Genomic DNA, 26,931 nt, shown 5'->3' on the forward strand with positions numbered 1-26,931 from the left:
TTAAACATTCTGAAATGGGCAGTCATAGTCTGTCATCCTGCAGACAATAAATTTCCACTGACGATCCCTGCATGAAAGAGAGACAAAAGAGAGTTGTTAGTGAGCCAGAACTGCACAAGATGCTATACAAGTAAGAGTAACTTTATACCAGGTACTGGTATGGCAAGAAAAACATCTGTCTGCCATTAACTGACCTTCATCTGAGTGCTCTGTGTTTTCAAGACCCAAAAGAACATTAAATATGTGTGATAGTTACAATTCCCTTACACTCCTTTACAAGATAAGAAAATCAGCTCTCTGAATAAGTAGGTCTCTGAAGACAATGAATCCTGATGGTGATCAGTCCTGAATTGACTTTTAATCAGTGACCAAGAGGAAAAGGATAATTCTGTCAAAAGTTATTGTCATGTCATATATTGTTCAGTAATGTGTAAAAGGTGAATAGTACTTGGGTGATTTTAAGCTATGTCTAAGAGGGGAGTTATCCATACAGCAAATACTGATTTCTCACCCTTGATCAAATCACATGTGAGGAAGAGTAACATTTATGAATTTAAGGAGAGTTTGTGCTCTTCTCAGTTTGTGATTGGTATTCTCTCTCAAGAGAGCGATAGGAAACCTAACAACTGTTAGTAGGAAGCCTGACTGGAGCAGTGGGATTCAATAGTAGAGGCCAGTGATTTAGTGTCCAATAGTCACAACAGGCTACAAATTTAATTTCCTCTGTAGCTTATTGTGCATTAAATTTTCCTTTGACAGATAGGCATGAGATCAGAGGATGAAATACAGTCCTGCTGTGGAGAGAATGTTGAATTTAAGCAGCTTGATACTGACTAACTTGAATTTAGATCCAAACTACAATCCTTGCAGATGACAGTTGTCATTTATATTGATAATGGCTAGTCCTCCAAGAGGTTTCTGAAAGCTTGAATTCTGCTAATAGTGATGATGTCCTAAAGATGAGGCATAGGATGGGTAATGTTGGTAATGGGTGATTTAAAAGGAGTTTGCATTTTAAGACCCCTCCACCAAACTGGTGCCAGACTGCTGCCTCTTGGGAATGTGCTGAGACCCCCTGAGCCCAGATTTTGGTATTAACTGTGCTCAAATGGTGTCATTGACTGGGTGACTCTGTCCTGGAATAAGACTAATTTTACTATTAAGCCCTGTAGGTATATATTTTGTATCTACCCTGTAGGTATAAAATGTCTCACTGCAGCTTTTGTTAACTGAGGTTTTTTAACTGGAAATTTACTGTGCTGCTAAGCTACAAGTTTATCCTGAGGGTCATTTGGAACTGGGTCTGTGTCATGCTCATCAGCAAGTATGATGCAACAGTTATATAGTTTGGCTTTGGTTTTCTTTAGATCTTTCCTAGATGTTTTAAGTTGTAATTTCCTTGTAAAATTGTTACCAAAGGTTAATGAAATGCAAGATTCATTTTTAGGTTTATTTTAAGAATAAACCTTAAAATTATTTGGTCAATGTGCATGCTTTTCAAGGACAGTTATTACTCTTTTGTTCACTAAGTTACCAAGAGAGATAAAAAAATAAAGAGGATATCTTTGTGGAAAACAGAATTATACGGTCAAAGTTAAGGTCTGCTAAGATAGCACCCATTGTCAGAGAGACTTTTAGCTCAAAATCTTAGATCAAGTAGGTTTTCTAAAATAGGACATGAAATTAAAAGTCAAGCTCTTTAAAAGAAATGTATTTTAGTCACCTGAATTAATATTATGCTTTAAAATACTGGAACAGAATTATTTCTGAAGCTGTCATTTCAGCTTGGATTTGCTGACACTAGCATATATGTACATGGTTGATGCATTTATGGCATATTTTTTCCCCTTTTACTTGTGTTTGAATTCAAGCATACCTGCCCAGCTTCTCAGGATGCAGGCAATTACTTTGTACTATTGCTGTTGTGTGCTTAATTCGGTAGTTATCAGCCTGTTTCAATTTGTAGATCTCCTAAAAGTTTACCAATGGGGATGCAGATGCCATCAGGAATTGCCTTATGAATATATCTGAACTTGCCTTTGCATAATATATCTGAACTTGCCTTTGCAGATCTTAACACCAGTAAGTAGGTGTCATCCCCTCCCAGATGCTAAATTAATGCATTTTCCTTGGCATTGGGAATCAATATTGAACTGTCTCTTTAGCTTTCCAGCTGTCATGTCCTGTCAGATTTGAATTTTTGATGTATAGAGAAATTTCTTTTATCTCCAAATATTTTTGAATAATCTGTTTCCAATTAAGTTAAAAAATTCTGTGAATTCTTATTCAGATTGAGTTTGACAAAATCCTCTTTCACTGGTCATATGAAACATATTAGGGACCTTAAATACCCTATAATTTAGCTCAGCTGAGCTTGGTGGATGTCCAGCTTGTCTGGGTATTTCAAACATACTTTACTGTTGGGGTATCTGGCTGTCGATTTGTTTTTCAGTGATGATGTCTGAGCAGTTAAGAAGTAACTGGCTATACAGATGACCCAAACAAATGGAGCAGAGAACAGTTTTGTAAAAGAAACGAGCTTATGACAGCCTTCATGTGCTATTTTAATACTACATAGCAAAGGACAAGGTGTGGCTCTTTCCAAGAACACCTGGTAATTCCCACCTTCCTGTCCAATGTACTTGCTGCAGGTTGGGTTGTGAGTGTTCCAGTAGTGCTCTCTGGACCAGGAGACTGTTCCAACCAGATCACAGCCACCAAACAGTGCTCCACCAGAAAGTCATGCCATCATGACTTGGCATGTTTCAGAGCTCAGGCTGAAGGTATTATGCTGTTCGGTTTGTGGGTTTAATTTTGGAAGCTATTTTGCCATGGGTTTGAAATGTGCATGTGTATGTGGGCAGTTTCAGTTGTTTACGGCCTTCTTCAGATAGATAGCCCATATCCTTCTCTGAAATTTGACTGTATCAGTCTGTCTGATACAGATACTGCCCTTTCCTGCAAATATTCCCTTATTTATGTCTTTAGGTCATCCTGTCTGCATCAGTGTTATCACCACACTCCTGAATGGACTCCCAGAGATACTTCAGGCCTTTTCTAATTCTTTCCAGCTGCTTTTGTCTTGCTTTATAGACAGTTGTTTTCTCCTTTTGACCTATTTAAAATGAGACTGGAAAATGTAAATAGTAACCACATCTGAAGTCTGTTCTTCCCAAACAAGCAGTTAAAACTTTTGATAATAACTACAAAAATAACTCTTTCATTCTTTCCTGCTACACAGGCATGGAAACTCACAGACAGTGATTACAGAAGCGTTGGTGGGGATAGCATCATTCTAAACTTTCTTTGTCCTTTGCCACAAGCATCACATGCTGTCTCAAATATCCTTGTATAAACAGTGGCCTCACTGATGCAATGTCTTAGAGAGTAGGAAGGGAAGATATGATTTCTGCAACTTTATTGACAAAGTCTAAAAATACCTACCTGTTTGAAGTGATTGGGAAAGTTTTAACTGAAATACGTTCAGAGGCTTTTTCTTGCCTCTTGTTAGCTCAAGAACATTGTCCATATGAACTAAATAGTAGGGACACAAGTTTTATGTGCTTGAAAAGAGGAATTAAAAAATGTTCACAAAAACAAGTGGAAATGTGCATGCTCCAGGCAGGCTGAGATCAGAAGACCTTTTCCTGCTCCTATTCTGCTTCATGAGCTGCAAAGAATCATTAAGGATGGCAAATTTGCTGACTTTTGTGATTCATCCTGCTCAGGAGGAGTGTTACAGCCTGAATCTGAATTCTGAACTGGTGTAGCAAGATTTTTTTTTTCACTTCATTCTCTTGGCAACACAAATGGTTTCTGGTTGTTCTGAAAGCTGAGGACCAGAAAGTTCATTGGTACAGAAAACTTTTCGAGTTTGCAATTTGTAAAATATTTTCTCTGTAGTTTCAACCTGCTAATGTTGCAGGTGTATGACTGCCACCAGAGCAGAGATAGGACAAAGGTGTGCTGGTGGCTTCTTCCTCTTCCAGGCACTGTGGTCCTGTGAGGACCCTTACTCCCAATGTACATTCTCATGACGCTGCCTTTGCTCCAGTCACCCCACTGCCACCCTCTTCTGAAGGCTGCCTTTAGCAGCCAGAGACAGCAATCTGCTCAGAGGCATAGGCTACCTTGGCTGCTTTGCTTTCCAGGCCTGTCTTTGTGGATTCCAGACATCCACATGCGATGGAGTCTGGATTCCAGCTGCAGAAGAATGCACTGTCTGCATTATTTCCCCTACTCTCTGCCACAACCATGAGGAACAAGGATTAAGGATAGCACTGCGAAATATTTAAGATGAAAAGCCCAGAACAGGGCTGTCCCTTATGACCTTGTAATTTCTTTATCTAAAGCAATAAATAGATACCATTGAGTCAAGTATCTATGAAAGTTATTCTTCCACTTGTTGGAAGAATTTGCAGACATGGCTTCCATTTGGTAATGAACAGGATAATATATTTTAGCCAGGAAATTATAGTTATGGACCTGTAGCGGTCTTACAACATGTTGTCATTCTGGAAAAGCCTCCTTATTTTAGGTTGAGGGATCCCTATGGTGAACTTTGGCAAGCTGAGAACATTACAGTGACAAAAGCACTTTGGCTGCTTTGAGTGTTATTAGAGAGCACTTGAAATATTGATGTCATTAAACTCCCACTTCTCTCTTCTCTCCCCCTTCTCATGTAGCCCATCTTGGCAGAGCATTGCAGCACTCCTTACCTTGCTGTCTGTATTCTGATTGATAACAAATGCTTTAATATATTGGGCTGAGGTGCCAAACAAAAGACATCAGCAAAGAATAGCTCACTATTGATGTATTAGAGGGCAGCTTAAAAGAATCAAGATCCCTCTCCCACAATCAAGTTTCAGTGACTGCTCATACTCTTCTTAAACCTGCTCTGTTAGGATCTGTGTAGCCCTAGGCAGACTACAGTGTGGGATTTATGTTAAACCCAAAGTTTAAAACTTTGCAGTTGTGCATAGTAAAAAGGGAGAAACATTCCTTTTTAACTGGACAGAAAAATTGTGAATCCATTTGCATGACTACAACTTCAATAGCCATAGGGCCTCTCCCAAGAGGACTAGCAAATGCCAAGAAATGACCAGAACTGATCAATAAAATGTAGTTAACTCATTTTATGGAAAGGGATCAAGGTGCATGGCACAGCCTGAATTCCTGGAGTGGCTGGAATCTGTTAGAATTGTGTTGAAATAGACTGGGCAGTTTAAAGCATTCACATCGCAGTTTGTACAGTATTAACTTTGCATGCTGGCAGATTCTCTGCTTCTCTGCAAAGAAAAGTGGACCAAAATAGGTCCCTCATTCCCTGAAGGCACAGGGTGTTTTTACTGAGCTCAATGAAATATGCTCCAACTAGAGGTAGGTGAGAAAGCATACAGAAGATCTGTTGCATTTGGTGAAGGTCAGATTCAGCCCAACCTACCACTGCTGTATTTTTCACTGCTCAGATGGACATGGCAAATGATCCCCATTAGCATGCTCTGCTCCTGATGCACGACTCTGGACAATGAATCATATGTACTGTGAACTTTGGTCCCCAGAATTCCTAGTGCTTTGCTAAGTACCACAGCAGATGGTGTGTAGCCATGCTCTGTTGGAGGGAAATAGAAAAGACAGGCATTTTAAAGTTTCTAATGAAACATGTGAAAAGCAAACCTGTGCACAGCAGAGAAAGTTGTAGTTGCCCCACGGATGTAATAGTCGTAAGTGTACATCATCATGTCCATATCTTCTCCATAGTGTCCTGGATATTCTGTTGTTAACCTTTACATTAAAGAAAAAGAAGATAATATAATTTGCCATCTTATAGAAGAGTCCAGTTGAATGACTACAATACAATTAGTAGATTTCTCCTGCGTCTTTGAAAGTTCTTGTTTCTTAACAGCACTACAAGATGCAGTCTCACGAGACTGCCTTTCTCCTCTATGCAACTAATTCAGGTAGCTATTTGAATAAAATTCAGCAACTTTACAACAGTTAAGAGCAAAGTTCAGTATTGGAATATATGTATATACATCTGCAGCTCTGGGATAAAAGCAATCTGAACAAGAAGATAAAACTTGTCTACTACTTATGTCTTTATTGCAGGGATTTGCTCCAGCAAATTTTCCTCTTGTGAAACTCTTTGGTTTGCAGCTGTAGACGGCAGTAAATGTTGCCAAGTAAGACAACACTAAGCATTTATCCATGTATAAATTGTATTAAGTGAATGTAACAATTAATCCATTACTCTTTGTTCTTTCCTCTCTGTGCCCAATTTATAATGTAAAAATATGGGCCTGAACAGTATTTGTGCAGTGTATTTGATCTGAGGACCTCAAAGTGCTTATTCAATTATTAACCAAATTAAGATTGCTGCTTCCCTGGGAAATAGGCAAGTAATACTGCAATTCATTTTACACATAATGAGCAGATTCAGGAAGGGGCTGGAAGCTTGACCAGTACTTTCTGTCAACATTATATTTGAAGTCTGAATGGAAGCCTGGCACTCCTTGTATTACACCATTTTACATGGGTGCTCCTACTGGAGTTGTCAGCCTCACTATGAAACAGCAAAGAGAAGCATCAGGTTCCCCATGAGGGAGATGCTGAACCTGTGGAAATAAACAGCCCAGCTCCTGTTGAGACTAACAGGGTTAAGACACATTTACAGAAATCTTGGCAACCTTTTTCTGACTTAATCCTGCCCAGCAGCAGTACTTGAATGATGCTTGAAGGTGATTGAAGCACATTCCAGCCAGCACTCATGCATGTTTACATTTTGTTAACTCAGTAGAGTCTAAGCACAGGCTTAAATACTTTACTCACTAGGAATATAGTTTTTGGGATGGGTTTGAGCTTTAATTAGGTGCTTTGGGTGTATTTGGAGCTCAAATCTATAACTGCTGGAAAACTCAGAAGCAGAAAGTTTACCTGAAAACTGAGGTACTCTGGGCTATTAGGTTGCTTTCCAGGTCATGCTCAGCTTTTGAATGGGAAAGATCATTCAGTTAGAACATCATTCCTAATAAATAATTTTTCCTTAACAAATGAAAAATGTGTCTGCATATGAAACTCAAGCATGACCTTATAAGAGCCTCAAGTCTAATCAGTCAACTTCTTTGAATATATCTTGTTCTCATGCTTCCTTTCCTTTGGCCATGAAAATCATCACACAGATTCTGACATTAAAGTACAAGGACACCCATCTCAGAGTGTGTTTGGAAAGCAGAAAGTCAGGCATGGTCACAGTGTCTGTTCTCTGAGTTCTGACCAAGGACACACAGATGTGCAAAGCCCTTGTGGTGCTCTGCCATTGGTAAGAAATAACAGCAGTATTTCACAGGTCATGCAGACTAGGAGAAAGAGAAGAAACCATGAACACTGCCCACTCAGCCAAAGGAGAGTACCCATATTTAGTTTACTAATTTGAAGCCTGAGTGTCTGATTGTGCATGTTCAGAAAATCCAGGGTCATAGAAGGTTTTAAAAATGAAGACCAGTTATGGACCAGCATTTAATTTTGCATTCTCCCATCAACTCCAGGTTTTGACACTTTGTTTAGCTATTATTATGAGAAACCACTAAGACATGTATTTATAGATGTTCTACCAAATGTGTTTCAGAACATCTGTTTTTGGCACTCAGCAAGGAAAATGTTCTGTAATCTTGACCAGTGGTATGTGCTGGGCAGATAAGACTGTGCACCACACAAGGTTAAAAAGCTGCTTTTTTCTCTACTCAGAAACAGAACTGAGAGTCAGTTCTTTGAATTTCTTTCATGGGCCTCTCAGTTGAAAAAATAAATCTGATGACAAACTTTTGAATTGCTGTGGTCTCACAGACCTTTTGCAGAGGCATGCAGTGTTATTCTGAAGTGCAGTGGGAGTCTTCATTTAGCTTCCCTCTCTTTTCTTTCTGACTGCTGTCATCTTCCCCTCCCTCTGTATTAACTTCTCCACATTACCATGCAGCCTCTTAAGGCTCCTCCACTAAGAAATGTTCAAAAAGCAAATCTATGCAATCACCAAAAATAAATTATTTGGGGACTTGAGCTGCTCTGGAAGTGTGTCTTGTTTCATAGGCAGGTGCTTAGGGGCTACTTTTGTTCTGAAGAGAAGAATTATAAATAGTGCTATGACAGCGTCGTTCAAGTTCACATGAGTCTGTGTTGTCTGTCTAATTAATTTCTCTTTGATGATTGCTGTACTCATTTCTGAAACTGTTTCCCTAAGCCCCTGCATTTCAAGGTTGTCTGGCTTGCACCGTGTTCTTTAGAAGGAAATGCAATTGATCGTCCATGTAGCAGGGCTCTGTGGTATGTCCCATTCCTTTTCTATTATCTCTGGGTTTGGAATCCTGAGGGTAGTTTACACAAAATGTGTCTGCACTTAGAGATGCCCTTGTGTTTAATGCATAGGGATAATCAGTATGTGGTTTTCTCATCATGAAAGGGAGAAAGGTCATTTAAGAACCCATTGAGGGCCTTCCCAAAGTGGTCTGCCTGACACAGGACAGTGGTTCTGTCAGTTTTTGTTGTAGCTTGGTCTGTACCCTTATTATCAAGTATTTAACTGAAAATGTTAAATGTTTTAGTCACTAATGAATACCAAGTGCATATCAACTTGTGAGCAGCCTACCATGGTCCTACAGACACATAATTTATTTTCTGACATGGTAGCATTTGTGAGCCACGTGTGGCATTGTATGGTTTGTACCCAAGAGGAGTGACAAAATGAGTGTGAGACACTTTTCCCCTTCGTTAGTGAGGATTTGCCAGCGCATGGGCTTTTCAGGTGGGAATAGCCATCCATAGTAACCTTCACAGTGCCCTGTAAGCACTTCTGGCATTGAACTCATAGCAAACAGAACTGGGCTAGAGGAGAAGTGAGAAACCTGGGAATTGCCAAGTGTCCAAAGTTGCTGCTGCTGTTTGGGGTGTTGTATGACCAAGACGGGGTGCCTCTGGTTCCTGAGGGGGTAGGTGACAGGGGGCCCCTGGAAAGAGGCTGGCAAAGCAGCTGTGAGAAGATGTGTGTTATAGCAATTGTGGACTCTAGGCACTGAGTAATTTGTAAGGCTGAGGGGTAGGGGGCGGCAGGGTGCATCTAGTAGAATTGTTTGTCAAACCCAGATACACACACGGGTGTTAAGTTTGGGGAAGGACTTGTAGGGGAGAAAAGAGTAATGTGAGACCTTTAACAAGTGGTAGTCTTTTCAGTCTGTATGATCTGTTTGCAAGAAAATACAGAAAACAGGAACTCTGGTTCAGCTTTTCAAATCTACTTCTGGATAGTACCAGGTGTATGATGTTTGGGCACAAGAGACTTGAAGCACCAGTGACATTGTTGAGAGAGGAAAAAGAAGGGAATTCAGTGTTCACGACTGGGAAAGGAAATCTTATGATAAGGGGTGTATGTAGTTTGGCCTGTGAGCAGGAAAAGTTGACAGAAAAAGGTATTTTCATAATGGCTTTTTTACCTAGAATAGTGTTGATGTGGAATGGTTTATCTTTTCAGTGTTTTACATTGCTCCAACCATCCCCACACTTTTCTGATGTATTTCACTATAATCATATAAATCTTGCTCAGGGTAGGATATGTACTCAAAAAAGGCATTAATTCTTTACCAGGGTTACTGTTGTTTTTATTTTAATCTGAAAACAGCTGTATGTTTATTTTCCATGGTGAAGAATTGCTATGGTAGAGATTAATAGAAAACACAGAGTTACTCATTTAGCACTGAGAAGAAAGTTTTGTACTAATCTACAGTGAACTGTGGCACTCTTTTCACAATTGACTTCAGAAATAGTTATCATGAGTCCATTATTTACCAATAAGAAGATCGTCACACTGGTAGCCTTAATATGTACAACCTGCTGATTAAAGAAATAAATGAGAACTGGGTATGCCTGCCTTTCAGATGCCATGCAGACAAAAGAAATGAGTCTTTTAAAGTATGAGAGATAGTCAGTGGTAGAACAGTTTCTGTCTCCAATTGTGGAATATACTTATTCCCTGATCAAAAGTACATGATTTTGGAATATCTTAGGCTGTTCACTTGTGCAACTACAATGCTAACAAGATGAATGGCTTCTCTTTAACCTTCATTCCCCTCTTTGTGGCTGAACTCTTCCTCAAACAATGCCACAGCTAAAAGAAAGAGCTGTTTCATTTTAAGAGGAAGACATAAGCTTTAACATTAACTTTCTGACATTTGAGAACAAGGAGTGTCTCCTGACATTCCTTACTTTATGGGCTTACTTTCAGATGTTGTTTACAAGTGCTTCAAGAGTATGTCTTTCCTAAAGGAGAAATTTTGTTCAAGAGCCACAAGCCTGCAAGTTACATTCAATGAACATCAGAATTATATGACTCTTTAATCAATTTGAACTCTTCCTCCAGGTGGAAGACGAGGTCATCTGCTTTAAAATATGCATTCTAAGCTGAAAAGCCAAAGAAGGTCTTAGTAAGCTGTCTACAGAAATTCCAGCAACTGTTCTGAGTACAAATCCCAGATTGCCAAGCTGCCAGGGAACTAGAGGTGTCCTGGAGCTCCTCTAGAGATGAGAGGCTCTCTTGTGTGGCCATGTCAAGTGTTTTGGGATTGAGCTCAGGCTCCAGGCTCTGAGCCCATAGATTCACACAGACACATCACTGCTGCTGTGTTCCCACTGTGTTGCACTGAAAGCCACATACCCTTCCAGGGTTGAGGAGCCACAAGGCCGGAGGCTGGCAGAGTGGGACCAGAGCTCTTCCAGGCCTGCACGAGCTTGTGCAGTGCAGGTACAAGCAGCAGCAGAGAGCTCAAGGCAACTTGTGCCTGCTCCTCAAGAAATATATGTCCAAAATAATTTGGCCAGATTTCCAATGTCAGATCAAATGTGTTTCTCCTAAAATGTCTCTGGATGATGGTCCTGCCAATTGAACTTCAAGGTTGTATTTGATGGGTAATAGCTAAAAAAAAAATTTAAAAAATCATCAACCTCCTCCAGCAGTAAAATACATTTTTAACAATGGAAAAGGAGGAGAGGGGAATTAGGTTGTCCAGAACTGCATGTTTCCATGACATCTATTCGGTGTTCACCTCTTGGATTTGTACCTCTGCTACTGGTTATCTTTGAGAAACCTGCATAGGATCACATCATTTACAATGTGTCTTGTGTGGCAAGTTGAGTCAGGAAAACAAATAAGTGCTTTAAACCCCATAACTCTTGGAAAATGTAATTGTTGCCTGGACAGTGTCACCATAACAGAGAACAGCCACAGCTCCAGACAGACCTTCTGGCATTTAAACTGCTCATTGTTTCAAGAAGGGAAACAGTCATAAACAGTCTGCAGACTTGGGGCTGCTCTGTGACATGTGTTTGCTTTTCAGAGTATGGAGTCAAGCTTTCGTTTCCTGGCAAAGAGAAAAATTGGAGCTCTAATGGGACCACTTAGTGACACTGTCTCAGCATCTGTGATAAATTTGCTTCCTTTATGGTGCAAATCAGTAGCATTCCCTAGCCAGGTAAAGTAAAGGGAGTTTTTCTGCCTCCTGTGAGGAATGTTAATTATTTTCAGTATGTTAAAAATGTGCAGAATCCATGACAAGTCTTGGCATAATGAAGAGGGAAACTAAGTACTTGTAAAAAAAAATTACAAAGCAAGTGCAAAACTATGAGACTGGAAAAGATTATTAAATTTATTTTCAATATGAGCTTACTGCAGTGGAAAGCTGGGAATTAATGGTGAGAGGACTAGCTGAAACAGAACTACTGGGTTCAAAGATAAGAATATAAATGCTAACAAATAAAGTCCTTCCGCATGTATTTGACTTCAGTCATTTTATTAAGCAAAGTGAAGACAAAGCATTGGTTTCAGTCAGCATGATGATGTTATAAATTTGTATCCCAACAAATACTAGCAGTTGTCAAAAAACACAGGGATATTCTAGGTGTAAAAAAAATAGGGCAAATTCTAACAATTCTGTTGCATGGCTCATGCACATAAGGAAAACCTGTCTTTATTCATTGTAGGGTCATCTCACTTCAGGAGGAATGTAGTCCTGAAGCAGAAGAGACAAGAGAAACCATACATAAGGATCAGCTGGTTTACTGCTTTTATATGTACCAAAGAGGCCTGTATGGAGACAAATGGAAGAGGAAGGAATCAAATACTCAAGGTGAGAGCTAATTTGAAACAGTTTTGTCACACCTCAATATTGTCAGTTTTCTTTAAAATGCATTTCTGTCCACATCTGGTTTCATACTTAAGGATACATTACACATTAAAAGTCAAGGCTGCTGAGAAATTCTGCAGTGTGGATTTTCTTTGAATATAGATTTTCCTGTGTAATGATCCACAAAGTACCACCATCATTGCATACTTTCCTGGTACTACTTTTTCAGTAATAGTCATATACTAATGAAGTAGTATGTTTCATGCCTTTGCATGAAAATAAGCCTCTCCAACCAAAAAATAGGAGTCAGCAGCATGTTGATTGCCAGTTCTCCACTGTTACTTTATTTACAATGAGTTCCTGGAACAGAACAAATACTATTATCGTTTGGGGCAGAAGCTGCAATAAATAATGATACACTACACACACACACATTTGTTGTGTCTCACATGCATATACAATGTGAGGTCTTACTCATGGTAGCCCAGAACTAATTTGCAGTTTGTTTGGAAAACATATTCTTCCTGTCAAGTGCATGTTAACTATTGCAAGATACAGACCAGAAGTGTGATGTGTGAACAAAGTCTTGTGACAATAACTTGGAAATGCCAAGGAAAGTTATGTTGTGAATGAGATCTCCTGGGCTTAGGGGACGGGAAGTTTGGTTTCGGTACACTGAAATTTAATAACTCAGACAAGTCACATCTGTGATTTTACGAGTAAAAGTGAGTCCAAAGTATGGGGTTTCACACTCCCCTGGTGAAGTTCATGTTGGCAACTACCAGTACTTGCCCAGAGTACTACTACACTGTCTAGGCAGGGAAAGAGAGTAAACCAGAAAAGAAACCATTCCTAGCTGATGATAGAAAAGAGACCACTGTTTTGGAGGAGAGACTTTATCTGTGTGGTGTGGGTCCTCCAGTAAAAAAGTCCTTCTGTGTGGGACCGCAGGATAGCTCTGGTGGAAAAGGACTTCAAAAAGTCTCTGCGACAGCCCTCTGCTCCAAACAGGGTCAACCACAGGGTCAGACCAGGCTGCTCAGCTTTTATTTGGTTCAGTCTTGAAAGCCTCCAAGGACCCTCAATAGGCAATCTATCCTCATAGAAGAAGCAGTTTTCTTTACATCCCACTGAACTGGCAGCCAGTCCTGCCCTCAAGCATGTCAGCTGCACCCCCCAGTTTGGCGTCATATGCAAACTTGGCCAGCATGTGCTCTGTTGCCTCCTCAAGATCATTGATAGAGATATTAAGCAGGACAGGCACCCAGGCAGGGTATCAACCTTTAACCACTGCCCTCTGAGCCTGTTAAACCATTATATTTTAACCCATCTAGTTGTCTGTCCTTCCAGAGCCTAACATCCTAATTTGGATAACTGTATGTGGAAATAGCTTTTATACATACACCTTGCTAACTATAGAGGCAGAATGTTTTTTTAATGAACCCATAATCACAAACTATACACCAGAAGCTTTTCACAAGCCAGTGACACAGTTTCCTATCAGCCAGTGACACAGCTTCCTACCAGTTTTACAGCTCTCCCCTTCCAGAAGAATGTGAGTACATGGGATTTCTACCCTCCTTAGAGGGAAAAACGCTTCACCTGCTTTTGAAATGCTGCCTTTTCTGCATGGAACTGCAGGTGAACTACATAAGGCTTTCTTTCTAAGCTCAAAAATGGAGTGTTGTCACTGTTGGAAATAGAAGGGCAGTATAGGAGTCTGTACACAGCTGAAATGAAAACCAAAGACTCCAGTAACCTCAAACATTTTCATTAGGATTTGCCTTATTCTGAATGCCAACTTGCAAAGCAGAGACAAAGCTGTTCTCAGTTGTCAAGACAACATCTGAGGGAAGTAGAACTGTCAACAGTAACAAAAATGTCAGATTTCTGTTGTCTTTCTGAAAATGTATGCAATATTAGAGGAGTACAAGAGATTGGAAGAACTGCTTAAAAGTCTGAGTTTCCCTCAGAGGGAAGAGCCTGGGCAGGTATGTAAATAAGCCCCCAGGTAGGGAACATACACAGGCAATGTCTGCTGGAAAGGAGGCAGAAGAATGTTCAGAGAATGTTCAAAGACTTTGTTACACAGTTCCTGTAATTTAAAGGCATTAAAAATAATAATAATAAAAACATTTATTTTCCACCTGGCTGGAAGGAGACTGAAGGATGAAAAGCAAGGCAGTGCTGTTGGGTTTGGCCGGTAGCCAGCCAGCCAACGGGCACATAAACAGTTTGTATGTATCTCAATGGGAAGCCTCCTTCAAAACTGAGGTGTGGAAAAAGGTTCAAGCACAGGCTTACTTTTTTCTTAAATGTAGACAGGTTATTCTTTGTATCGCTGAAAATAGCTAAATTTAAGCTGAATGTAACCCTGGAACATAAAATGATGGCTTTTCTTGAACAGAATGGACAGGAGAAATACAAGCTGCCTCTACAAAATCTGCTGCTGTCTTTGGTTTTAATTTAGAGAAACCACACCTGTGGTGCATTTTAGAGAAACTGGTAAGCTTGGGATTCGCAGCTCATTTTTTCACAGTCTCCATTAAGTCGCCAGCACTATTTGTGATACTCGGCTGAGACCACGTTTTTCTTCTGGGTTTATGATCAGTAGCTCATTTTGACTTTGATCTTTAAACATTTTTGAGAGAGAAAGCATAGTCATATGCACTACTAATATTTTTTCTGAGGTAAGTGGTAAAAGTTCAGTCTTGTAAGTCATTGTTGCACAAATGTGTAGCACAGAGATGCTCCTACTCCAGTAAATATGCTGGATTTATAGTAGGAAAATATCACTCCACTTTGGAGACTTCTGTCATGGTTTCCAGCACAGCTTGGCTGATGCTGATCCCTAGACCTGTTCACTGAGGGCTAGCTACTGCGTTGTGCTGTTCAGTGTAACTGCACCCTTATTCTTTCCCTTAGCCTTGGATCCTTAAGAATCCTGTGGCAGACTGGAAATAACATTCTTAGCTCCATAAAACACAGTTAACTCTTTTTCAGACACGGTTTCTGACAGGTCAAGCAGCCAAAGGCATTGATAGGGATTGTTGGGAGAAAGAAGATCACAGGTTTGGTGTCTGCTTGAACTCACCAGCAGGAATATGGGCACCTCCGGCTATAGCGGCAGCAGTAAAATTGCCATTCACGGTCCAACACTGATGGAAAATACTGACTCTGGAAACCAGCCACCAGCCCATTGTTTGAGCAGGTTTGATACCTAATAATGAGGGTAAAGAGGAGAACACAAGGAAAACATGGTATTAGATTCCTTGATAGTTTCAAGCATTTCTCAAAACAGCATTAGCATTTTTGACATAGAGTGCAAGTTGAGGGTTTGACTTTGTGCTGAGAAGCACTGTTTGCACTTGTTGTGCATAGAGTAACAATTTTCTATAAGAAAGCAGCAGTAGTTAACCAATGTCTTAGCATTATGTTGCACTTAAAACTATTTAATCTGGCTAAAGTATTTAAATCATTCTAGTATGCTTACCAGGAAAGAAGATTCTTCTGGTGTTATTATTCTCAACTGTTTACAAATCATAAGACTGACTTCAAAATAGTCCATTAAAATTTTTGTCTATGACTGTTGGTATTTGAGGATTTGGGTTTTATTGAACTAATCTTTTCAACTACTTCTCTACCACAATTAAAAAAAAAAAAGCTTGAAAGCTTGAGAAGCTATTTGTAAAAAGAAGTTCATTAACTTTTTAAATTGCTTGCTTTCACAACTATGTCTCTAGGAGAAGGGATTCTTTATTAAAAGCATTGGCTTATGATGAAATCATTATTTGATAGCAATCACATAGTGAAAACTGTGTTTCAGATGTTACATAATTTTGAGAGTCACACAAAGTTTATGACTGGATTTTCAAAAGAAAAATATGCTGCTTCATGTTTTCTGTGTGCTCAATAATTCTATCATACCTGTGAATCACTGCCTCCAGGCAGAATAGACATGGTCTCAAAGCATGCATGCTTCTGTCTGCACACCCTTCAACACTTTAACACTGATACCCAAAGTAATTCAAGTGGTAATCAGTTTGAATACCTTGCTTCTTGGAGACTAAAGACAAGGAGCCCATGAAAACAGACAGGTCATTGGTTCAGCTATCTGGCGCTCATTCTCTCTAGCACCCTCCTGGCCTCACTGTTTCCCTATCATGAAAATTATAGGAATGCTGTTTCTTCCATCAATTTTCCTTTTCTTTCTTTTCCTTTCATCAAGGAAAACCTGTAGCAAACTTTCTCTGCGATTTCTTAAAATCAATTACAATGATCTATCTGAAAGACACTTTCAGAAGTAACTGTATGTATAACAATTACCAAAAATCTCCCTTAGTTTCATTTAATGACCTCATAATTTATTCTAAAGACCTGAAGTACCCAGAAGGGAACACACATCATCTAGCAGAGTTTAGTGTTTGGAAAGTCATTCACTTGTGCACAGGGATATTAGTGCTTGCAAAGACAGCGTGAGGCTGAAGTATGCAAATCTGAAAAACTGATCAATTTTGACCAGTGCAGGGATGAATTTCCCTGCCTAGTTTTCAGCGTCCATTTTTGAACCGAAGGGTCTCTTCTCTGTCTCTTCCCCTTCGTTCTGTTGTTCAGACAAGAGTATTTACATTTGTTTGTGTCCCTGTATCTCCCATGCTGATGTGGCCACAGTGCTTGTTGTGCTTTGTGAGACTCTTTCAAGGACCTTCAGAATTCAGTTGTGATGGGGACTCTGAGTTGCCATGGTATCACACCAAGTATGGCATTCTGGCTTTCACTCAGAGGATTTCAGCAGGGCTTTGATAGGAAGTTGTTCTGACTTTTGGCTCATAGGCCATAGGAACATACGGCTAAGACTCTGAGTAAACATATTGGATAGCTGCAGATGATTGGTGTTATCCTGATGGAAGAATGGTTGATACACAGCAGTATAGGGATTGGTTCTACCTGTTGCAAAATGAGCATTAAACTGTGTAAAATAGCAACAAATTTGTGCCTCATCTTCCATCTCTCTCCCTTCCTATCTGCATTTGCACTGCTCAAGTCCTCATGCCCCTGGGACATTTTTTAGCTCTTTTGCATAGGTGAAATGTTGGAAGGACTTTATTTCTCCATTTCCTTGGCATTTCCTCTCAGAAGCTCAACACTGCCCTGCAACTTCCCATCCTCACTGATCAGATCAATGTCTGATATTCCTGCTCACTTGTCTTTGTGGGAGGTTCTTCCTTCTTTTCTCTTCCCACCTGTTGACATTCAGTCTGGGAAGTCCTGTACTCTTTGCCTTTGTCCTATTAAAGTTTTTATTTTCCTGACATGTTATATGTCATAAGTAGAAAAAGCTGCCAATTTTTTTTAAAAGCTTGCAGAGTGTACAGGTTGGACCAGTTGCTGCCAGGGTGGAGTTCTAACTGTTATTGTAAACACCAGTCGTTTTCCTTAACTACTCCTTATGTATCAGTACCGCCCTGCCTAAAGTCAGGTTGATGACCCTTCTCGGACAGTGCAAGAAGAGACATCGGAGTACATGCAGATAACCTCAGACCCAGAATGCAATGAGAGACGACCCCACCAAATTTACCAAAAGACCCCAAAAACAATGAGTCAGCACAGAATTAAGAGATCAAAGTGATGTCTGGACGTGAGGAGCAAAGTACAGAGCCTGCAGAGACGCTGACACCTTTGTTTGCCCCTCGCCCTAGCTAAAAGGCCCCGGCTAGAGCCTAGACCCTGGGAGGCAACCCCAAAAGTTGTAACCCAGTGTCGGGACCCTCAGCTTTGCTCCTTAGTGGACAAAGCTGCACTTTCCACTTCCTCCGAGCCCATTCCTGGGAGACCATGACAGTGAGACTGCAGACCTGTTGAACCTCCCAACCTTGAGCTGATCTCTTTTAATAAAGGCATTAAAAAGGAGATTATTTCATTATAGACAGTAATAAGATGATTGGCTCTCGCAATTAAAAGATAACTATTGTGTAAATATTAAGAAAAGCTTTAGTGGTGTATAGTTATGTTACAGTAGTTTAGATGTCCTCTGTTCTCCCCATGGTTCCCTTCCCCCCCTCCCGTGTTGTGACCACCAGACAGCCGGGGTTGTATAGAACAGAAGCTATGCCACGCACCCCTTGCATGGGGCAACCGGGAATGGAAAAGCTCGGTGCATAGGGGGTGTGGCATGGCAACACCTGATCTCCAATCAAGTTACAAGAAAGCAGTCTCCACCGATAAATGGCAAAGAGGAACTGACAGACAGACTTTGGGAGGAGCCAGAGCTGGCTGATGCAACCCCCAGGGGTATAAAACACTGGTCATCCATCTTGAAGATGAACTGGCCATGTGGTATCTATGATGGCAGTTCCCAGTCCTGCAGCTTTTTCCTTATGTAGTCCTTTGTTGTATTTTTGTTAAGGTTTAATAAACCTTTTTAAATTTTCAAAGTGAGCCGTTGTTTCTCACAGGACACATTATTTTCTACTAATATAGTAGATGTGATGGAAAGATTCATTTTGAAAGAGCTGTCACTCATGGACTTCTCTCTGTAGTGAATTGATAAACAAACCTAGCTAGCAAAACACTCATATGTTTACATGCACTCATATTTAAGTACCAGATTTTAGGAAGTGTGGTTATTTTTTATTCTGATTCTATCTTCTCATGATAAGTTTGATTAAAAAATATAATTGGTGTTGCCTTAAAAATTAGTTTCTTAGATGGAAAGTCTACCTGGACGTAAGTAATGTTTTATAATTAAATTGCATTTTTGTTTTAATGTAATTCAAGGTAAAATTTGAAATACATATTAAAGGCCATATTCGATTCTCTCTCTTTGTTTCTGTCTCATACACAAGGTCCTGTAATCTTTTATTCAAGCTCAGTATTTGGTTTAGCAAAACCAAAAGATAATAGTGATGTTGAAGTACTTTTCTTTAGCTTTGAGATAATGTAAGATTATTTGCTGTAATCTTTCTAGTTTTCAAGTAAAATACAGACAATCCTTCAAAAATGAAGAGATGCTCTCAGAACTTGGAGTGCTTATTTGTGAGGTCATATAAAATATTTCCTTCCCTTTTTTTTTCCCAGCTGACCACTTTCCTACAAGCAGAAAGTAATTCTTCAAGGGAAACAAACAACCCTCCTCACACAACTTTTCAGTCAGTTGCTCTATGCACTAATCTGAAAACAACACTTAATATATCAGATTTTTTTCCTTCTCTGTTGAATTCACTACTCTTGAATCACAGCAAATCCTGAAGTAAGTAGGGTGAGTAAAAACTAGTGATTCAGGAACTTGGATTTATAGCCAAGTCAATATTTTTTTCACAAGACCCACTCTTTAGCACTTTTACTATAAAGGATAGTTGAGTATTCAGAATTAATCTTACCGGGCTCTCCTCACCCCTGAAATCTTGACATTGCTAAGAAGAGAAGAAAATGCCTCTTAGAAGGTGAATGCAGAAGAACGTGAGAAACTGGCTGGGACTGTGTGGGATTAAACTTGGCAGTGGGTAGGTTTTCTTTTTCTAGTTGGCTCAAGTTGCCAAGTGTGAAGAGTTGTCTTTTGGATCTGGTACTGGGAGAAGAGGAGGCGAGCTGGTTGGTGGGGGGGAGTGAGAAGATTGGTGGCAAAGATCAGGTGCTCTTGGATGGGAAATTGCCCTTGCCTTGGGTACAGGTGTGGGAAATGTCTGCAGCGTTCCATAGAAAGTCTTATTCTGGGAGGACTTCTGTGTAGCAACAGGGATATGGTATCTGAGACATTCCTGGCCTGCTGTGATTCCTGTGATAAACCTCTCCTCTGCCAAATATTCTTCTGAACTGGTTAATGAGTGTTGTACAGCTGAGCTCTGTCATGGCATGCAATCAAAGCATGCATCCATGTTACAGATTTAGTTCAGGTCAGAACTACTTTTGTTCTTCACTAGTGAGCTTTCATCTGTGAGACCAAAAAAGAGCTGGTGTGAAACAAGCCCACCCAAAATGCATATGTGAATTTTGGATCTGTGCATTACCTGTTTCACCCTATAGTTCCTCTTAAATTGTGCCACGTTATGTGTGAACATCAGTAATAATCTTGGCAGCCAAGCGTGTTCCTCATTGGCTCAACAGACTGAATACAAACATTGCTTACAACAATAGAATTGTTTTGAGTAATGAAATCAGTTTTGGTGACACTTCAGACTTACGCCTCCACCTTAATTTTGCTCTTTGCTACATAAAGCCCCAGAGTGTTGTGCCCCACCTAATGCTGGTGCTGTGTGGGAAACCTCCCTCTGAGGCCCCCTGTTCCTCAGCTACATCAGCACCATGTTATCCTGAGGATGAGAACCCAAAGAGGAAGCCTGTTCATTACAAATCTGCTGAGGGAAGCCCAAGTTAAGCTGCAGGAAGTAGTGCTGTTAGAGAATACACTGAATTCCTGCTGCACTGACTGGGATTATGTTCCCTGAAGCCCTCTAGAGCCATGCAGAGGCTGACACACAGCTCAGTGGGCACCAGATCGTGCTGCATTGAGGGTGATTTGTTTAACAGAGTAACATGAGAGTGTCATTCCATGTCCCTGTGGAGGAGAGGCCCTATACTGCTCTCCTGAGTTATCTTGGTGGTATGTCCTCCCTCTGTGTAATTGGATTAATTGTGTGATGAGAGGTAATTCAATGGTCAGTCTGTTACAGGTGAATGGGCAGACATAATAGGTTGAGGGCAAGCTCAGAAGCTCAGGACACTTGCAACTCTGGCACCCAGACAGGGGGAACAACTTTTATGTGTTTGATTAGGCCACATCAGTCTCCAAAAGCCAATTTTTCAAGGAGTGTTCCCTATCTGTTGTGGTGTGCTGAGACATGTTTTTATGCCACATGCCAAAGGCAGCATCTGTAATAATATCTTCAGCAATATTTTTTTTCATTCAGGGGGCATTTATGACTTATTGTTTTCTCCCTGACCAAGGGAAGGCTGTTGCAGTGTGATGTATTTAATTCCAATAGAAGGCAAGGCCCTTTTCACTCTGGTGATTTCTTCTTGACAGTAGCTGACGAGGCCTCCTTTTCTACAGAAACATTCCTCTTCTCCTCAGATACTCCCTCTGGACTCAGTCCATTGCAGCTGTGCTAAATGGACTTGAAGCACTAGTCCATTAATATAAACTTAGGGCTCTGAAGAAAATTAACTTGCTTGTGTAGATAGCACAAATGGGAACATTTTCAAAGAGCAGCTGGATTATTGGGTTTGGGTAATATAATACAGCCTCAGATCTGAAACTGGGGACTGGTTGGAGATTGGGAACAAAAATAGTTCCTACTGATATACCAAGGTGTGCTGCCAGAACCTGAACAGGAGGATCCTTTGCTCAGGAGTCTGTCTTTGCACCTAGTTTGTGGGCAAAGGAGGGAGAGAAAGGGAGTGGAGAGGGAGAATCTATATATCTGTTTTTTCCAAGTCCCATCTAAACACTTTCTCAGATGTCTAAACAAGGAAAAGAGGCAATAAACATGGAGTAAATAGCTCTTGGCTGGAAATCCTTCTCCTTTTTGCTTTACAGCTAACTGGGAGTATAATGAGGATATGGCATGGTTTCATTTGTTTCATGTGGGGTAAACCAAACTTATTTTACTGGAGGGAAGAGCTGTTTGTCTTCACTTGCAAGCTTTTGTTCCTTTGTTTGTGTGAACCCTGTCTTTTGGTATGATAGTTTTCGGCAAGAAAAATGCTTTTATTAAAACCCTTGTTCAGAGACTTGTCTGTAGAGACAACTCTGTAGTATTCAACAAAGCAGTGAAGAACAGTCTCACCCTCAATCATTCAGACCTTAGGTGGTGAAATATTGAAACAAGGTCAAAATTTCTATAGTACAAATGGAGATAAGAACATAAAATTTGTGCACCCTGAAAAGATAGGATTCTTTGAGAAGCTGCAGCATAAAAATTAGAAGGAGTAGAAGGACTCGAGGACTTCTGCAGTAGAAAGACTGCAAAATCAGGGCATGCTCTGGAGACTTTTCCCTACTCCAGACATGAGGATTTCCAAATTATCCAGGAACTGGTTCTTGCTCCCAGTTGCTGTCTCTCTTTTGAATATCATCTTGGTTAGCAGATAGTTAACCTTACTCTGAAGAAGTAAGGTGTTAAAACAGATTCAACAAAGTCTTTGCACATGTACTTAACTTTAAAAATATTCAGAGATTAATGAGGCTGAGAAGGCATTCCTGATCATCTGATCCAATCTATTGCCACAATTTCCCCTTTGAGTCTTCTAACAGGTTCACAGGCTTCTTCTGTCCGTTCAGCAAAGCACAAATGCACATAATCTCTTCAGAAGTGCATGAATATATATGATTAACTTCAGGGATGCATTTATGCAGTGAAGCACCGTAGTTAGATATATTCTGAAATGCCACTAGGTAATTCTCGGTAGAGGTTAGAAGGGATTGGTCTTCATGAGTCTGCTTGTGAAAGAGATGGGGTGCCCCAGAGAGTACTCTACCTGTTCTCTCCATTGACCCTGGAAGAAGGCAAAGGCCATAAACTAAGCATTATTAGGCATTAGATGACTAATGTGGATCTGTGTCATTGTCCTCTTTCTGTTGGATAGTTTTTTCATATCTGAAAGATTGTAAGTTTTATGTTTTCATTTTCTAAATCTGTATAATCCCTAGTGTTAGTGAAAGAAGTAAATTTACCAGGAAGCTCTGCCAGTGGTTCCCTCTTGCTCCCAACTCTCTTCTCCCTATGGTCCCACCATCCATTTCTGTCATTTTGTCCCAAATACTGAAGGCCAAAGAAAATTATGAGTTGGAAACTCTTTCTTCTCTTTTATATTCCCTTGTCATTTTCTCTCCTAAGCTTGTTTTTGTTTACTGTCTTTTCTAAAGAAACCTCTCTTGAGTTTGTCTCTATTGTGCAGCTTTGCAGCAGTCAGGAATGGTAATTTGAAAATCACCATTTGAAATTTGAAATGCCATAAGCATAATATGTCAAGGGTTATTTGAATTTGGTTTTTCTGCCAGACTAGATTTCCTGACTAGGGTTCTGGCTGAGAAACCAGAGGGAACTCAGAGAAGAGCTGCAGGTATGATCAGTGCTTGCTTAGGACTGTTGGAATACAAAACCTCCAGAGGAGAACTAGAAGAATGGAGACATGTTCAGCCTGAAAGCAAAAGCATGGATGAAGGTGTGTGAGTGAGGGAAAGGCATAGCTGCTACCTATTATTAAGTAAAAAGGATTTTACAAAAGGTTCAGCGAGCTTGTTCTCATTGATCAGTGAAGGTAGGGAAAAGAATAAAAAGCCTCAATTGCAGCAGAGTAGCAGCCTTTGACACTGGCTCCCACAGCATACTCCTGAAAAAGCTGGCAGCCCACAGCTTGGACAGGTGGTGGAGTTCACCATCCCTGGAAGTGTATAAGGACAGACCAGATGTTACTCTCAGTTGACCTGGTAGTGTTCAGTCATATGTTGGACTCAATGATTTCAAGTCTTTTCAGACCTAATTGATTCTGCAAAATTTTAGCAAAAACTTGGCAGACTTGTAGTTACTGGTGGTACAAGCAGTTGAGCATCACTGGATGTGGTGTGCAAGGTGAGACAAAATAGTCTGTGAGACAGAGCTGAATAAGGAATATTTTAGTCCATCCTACAAGGATGGGAAAATGTACTAGCAAGTCCAGCAGAGTGCTGTGTCAGATAAGCTGAGAATGACATATTGCTCACCAACAGATTGGTTTGTTGGGAGATCAGCAGGGAAGAGAGTTGGCCAAACAGGAGCCGTTGGTACATATGGTGACTCATATTTGGGATCCCACTCGATTATTGCATTAATCTTTTTAGAATTGGGGATGGCTCCAAATAGCAGTGAGGTGGATGGGGAAGAGAGAGAGAAGAGGGGCACCTATGAGAAGTAGGAATGCCAAGAGAGAAGGCAGGATTCTCAAACCTTCCTCAGGATATATCTATGCCATCACACTAATTTGAGGCTACACTGGCCTACACTTTCACTCCAGTCACTGCGCTCTTGGGCAGCAGTGTTGGCATTACCAGGGATGTGCTTCCATGCTGCAAGCCTCTCTCCATGAAGCACTGTTGATAGAACTAGCTCAGCCCTGGGGGTGGAAAATTGAAAACTGCAGAATCCAACCAGCATTTATGGAAATGGCCCAAGTAACTACGAGCACAATTTCACCTTTGCAAAATGGGGAGGGAATGAGGGAAGGAAGGAAGGAAGGAAGGAAGGAAGGAAGGAAGGAAGGAAGGAAGGAAGGAAGGAAGGAAGGAAGGAAGGAAGGAAGGAAGGAAGGAAGGAAGGAAGGAAGGAAGGAAGGAAGGAAGGAAGGAAGGAAGGAAGGAAGGAAGGAAGGAAGGAAGGAAGGAAGGAAGGAAGGAAGGAAGGAAGGAAGGAAGGAAGGAAGGAAGGAAGGAAGGAAGGAAGGAAGGAAGGAAGGAAGGAAGGAAGGAAGGAAGGAAGGAAGGAAGGAAGGAAGGAAGGAAGGAAGGAAGATCTATGCAGAGTAGGCAGAGAAATGTAAGGATGTTGGACTGCAAAGGTAAGCTAGTGAAGAATTACTAAAATAACTCCAAAAACTAGTAAAGGGAGAGAAACTGAGATAAACAATTAAAAAGGGGTTGAAAAAGAAATACAGAGAAAATAAAGGGTTTGCTATAGGAAAAAAAAAAGTAGGCAACAAAGAGGACAAAGTGAAAAGATTTTTTTAAGAGGTAAAGGAAACAAGATTCAGATAATACACTGTGGATGTAGTCATGCTGAGCATACCGAGCACAGTGATGAATGGATACATAGCAGAAGAAAATGTTCTGTATAGACTTATACACTATCCTGTTTGTGAGAAGTGAACTTGAGCAATTGCTGCCACGGAGTTTTAGAAAGTTAAAAAATAAGTTTATTTTGAACAGAAAGAATTGTCTAATTCAAAGTTATTATGCAATACATAGAAATTGCATAAGTATATTAAAAATGAAGAAGTTGTCCAGGATTATCACAATGTGTTCTTTCTGCCTGTTTTGCAGCTCTCACCCTTTTTTTCAATTCTTATTCCAAAGTTAAACATAGGGTCAACTGTTTTTTCCCTTAGCAATTGCATCAGCCATAGGCATGTGTCACATGGTAAATGAAAGAGTATGATTAATTCAAAACAAAATTTTGAATCATTTAAAAAAGCAGAAACTTCATATTTCATTGCTAACCTATTCCCATATAAAAAATTCAAAAAATCACATTGCAATTTCTGGGACAAAACCATTTCAAATATTTGAAAATACTCATTCCTGCATGCATTTCATTCTGTCCAAAGAATATTTCCATCCCAGAGTTGTCCAATACTCTGTTTCCCATTTCATTAAAAACCCCAGAAAATAATTAAATAATGGGTATTCTGCCCAAATATTAAATGCTATACATATTTCCAGAAATTATTGTCTCCACATTATGTGATGACCCGTGCCTCCAAGGTTAATGGAAAATGTCTAGCTAAGCGAACTGATGCTATTAGGGAATTAACATGATCTTCTGCTATCACCATGCAGATATATGTGCCACTGTCATCACTTGTTAGTGTGGATTTTTGGCTCCTTTAATAACAGCACAACTAGAAAACTGCATTGGTTTATGCTTAAGCCAAAAAGCTTAGCAACAAAAACACAAAGCAAAGAGCCAGTGCAATACAAAGATTATTTTTCCTAGTGATCAGAGTGTGAGGATGAAGTGAGGAGTTTTGCAATTTGTTTCCCAGTTTAGTCGCTGATTCAATGTGACTTTTCAAGAAGGACTTTATGCTCTCCTCACCGTAGGTGCTTGCCTCATTTTCCTCATCATTGAAACAATAGCAACACCAAACCACTTCACAGCTGAGGTTGTGAGTGACCGAAGGACACTGACACCCTCCAGCAAGAAACTGCTACAGAGAAGACAAATGTGATGCTGATCAGCTCCAATGCATTGTGATTAAAGAGTCTTAAGGCAGCAAAACCTGCTGGTTATCATGGCATTCATATGCATTTGCATTGCTCTGACCAAAGTATTAGGACCCACATTCCACAGGGGTTGTCAGGGCTGTGCCCTTCAGGGATGGCTGGGGTTATCCTACCATTCGGTTCCCGCCCTGTTGATCTCTTCCCACCAGCACTCTGTCGGCTCACCGAGGCTCTGGGATGCTGGCATGCAGGCATAGTTCCACAGTCTGTCAGAGCCTTCCTTCTTGCTGAAGACACTTCTGACGGCCACGATCACCTGCCCAGGCGGGCACTGAAAGTTGAAACTTTGCCGGTACACATTGACCCATTCATCATTATCTCCATAATTATAGGGACCATAATAATAGTCACTGTACTGGCCCCATGCCACAGTCACCAGTGGCAGGAACACACAGACAAGGAAAATGTCCATCCTGAAGATGTTCCTGACTTAGAAGTGCCCCTCTGGTTTGTGGAGCTGGCCCTTTTATATTGCCTCTAACATTTGGCTTCCAGATGTTATGTTTCCAAATCCAAGTGCAGTGTGTCATTGCTTAGCAAACCTCTGAGCTACAGAGATGTCCAATTACTTTTAAGGTGGAATTCTGCAAGTACAGTAAGACTTCAGTCCCTAAGAGCAGGGTCTTCCCGCCACCGCAAACCATCTGTGATCCTTCACTGCAGAGCTACTGTCCACAGCAAACTACATGTCATAGTACAACTGTCACAGACATGCCACTTTCATCCTCCAGACAGCGGTTAAGTTTGGAAATTACTTTATTTGAAATTAAAGCTCTATTTGAAGTTGCCATTTTC

The 26,931-nt window shown here is 40.5% G+C and overlaps 1 protein-coding gene across 1 annotated transcript; it reads right to left on the reverse strand.

Annotated features, from left to right (window-relative positions):
• On the reverse strand, positions 1-26,548 carry DPT (dermatopontin). Its single transcript, XM_066568996.1, has 4 exons — positions 26,250-26,548; positions 15,256-15,381; positions 5,677-5,784; positions 1-67 (listed from the first exon to the last, which is right to left on the reverse strand). The coding sequence occupies exons 1-4, from the start codon at positions 26,546-26,548 to the stop codon at positions 1-3; spliced, it is 600 nt and encodes a 199-aa protein (XP_066425093.1).
• Between the last annotated feature and the right edge of the window lie 383 nt (positions 26,549-26,931).

Source organism: Molothrus aeneus, chromosome 2 (assembly GCF_037042795.1).
Source record: "Molothrus aeneus isolate 106 chromosome 2, BPBGC_Maene_1.0, whole genome shotgun sequence".
In the NCBI taxonomy this organism is placed as follows: domain Eukaryota; kingdom Metazoa; phylum Chordata; class Aves; order Passeriformes; family Icteridae; genus Molothrus; species Molothrus aeneus.

Excerpts from the sequence above, each read along its gene's own strand:
- DPT (XM_066568996.1), bottom strand. The coding sequence starts at position 26,548 with ATGGACATTTTCCTTGTCTGTGTGTTCCTGCCACTGGTGACTGTGGCA. Across the intron at positions 15,382-26,249 it reads AACAGGGCGGGAACCGAATG|GTATCAAACCTGCTCAAACA; the intron begins GTAGGATAACCC and ends CCTCATTATTAG. Across the intron at positions 5,785-15,255 it reads AGGTGCCCATATTCCTGCTG|GTTAACAACAGAATATCCAG; the intron begins GTGAGTTCAAGC and ends TTTAATGTAAAG.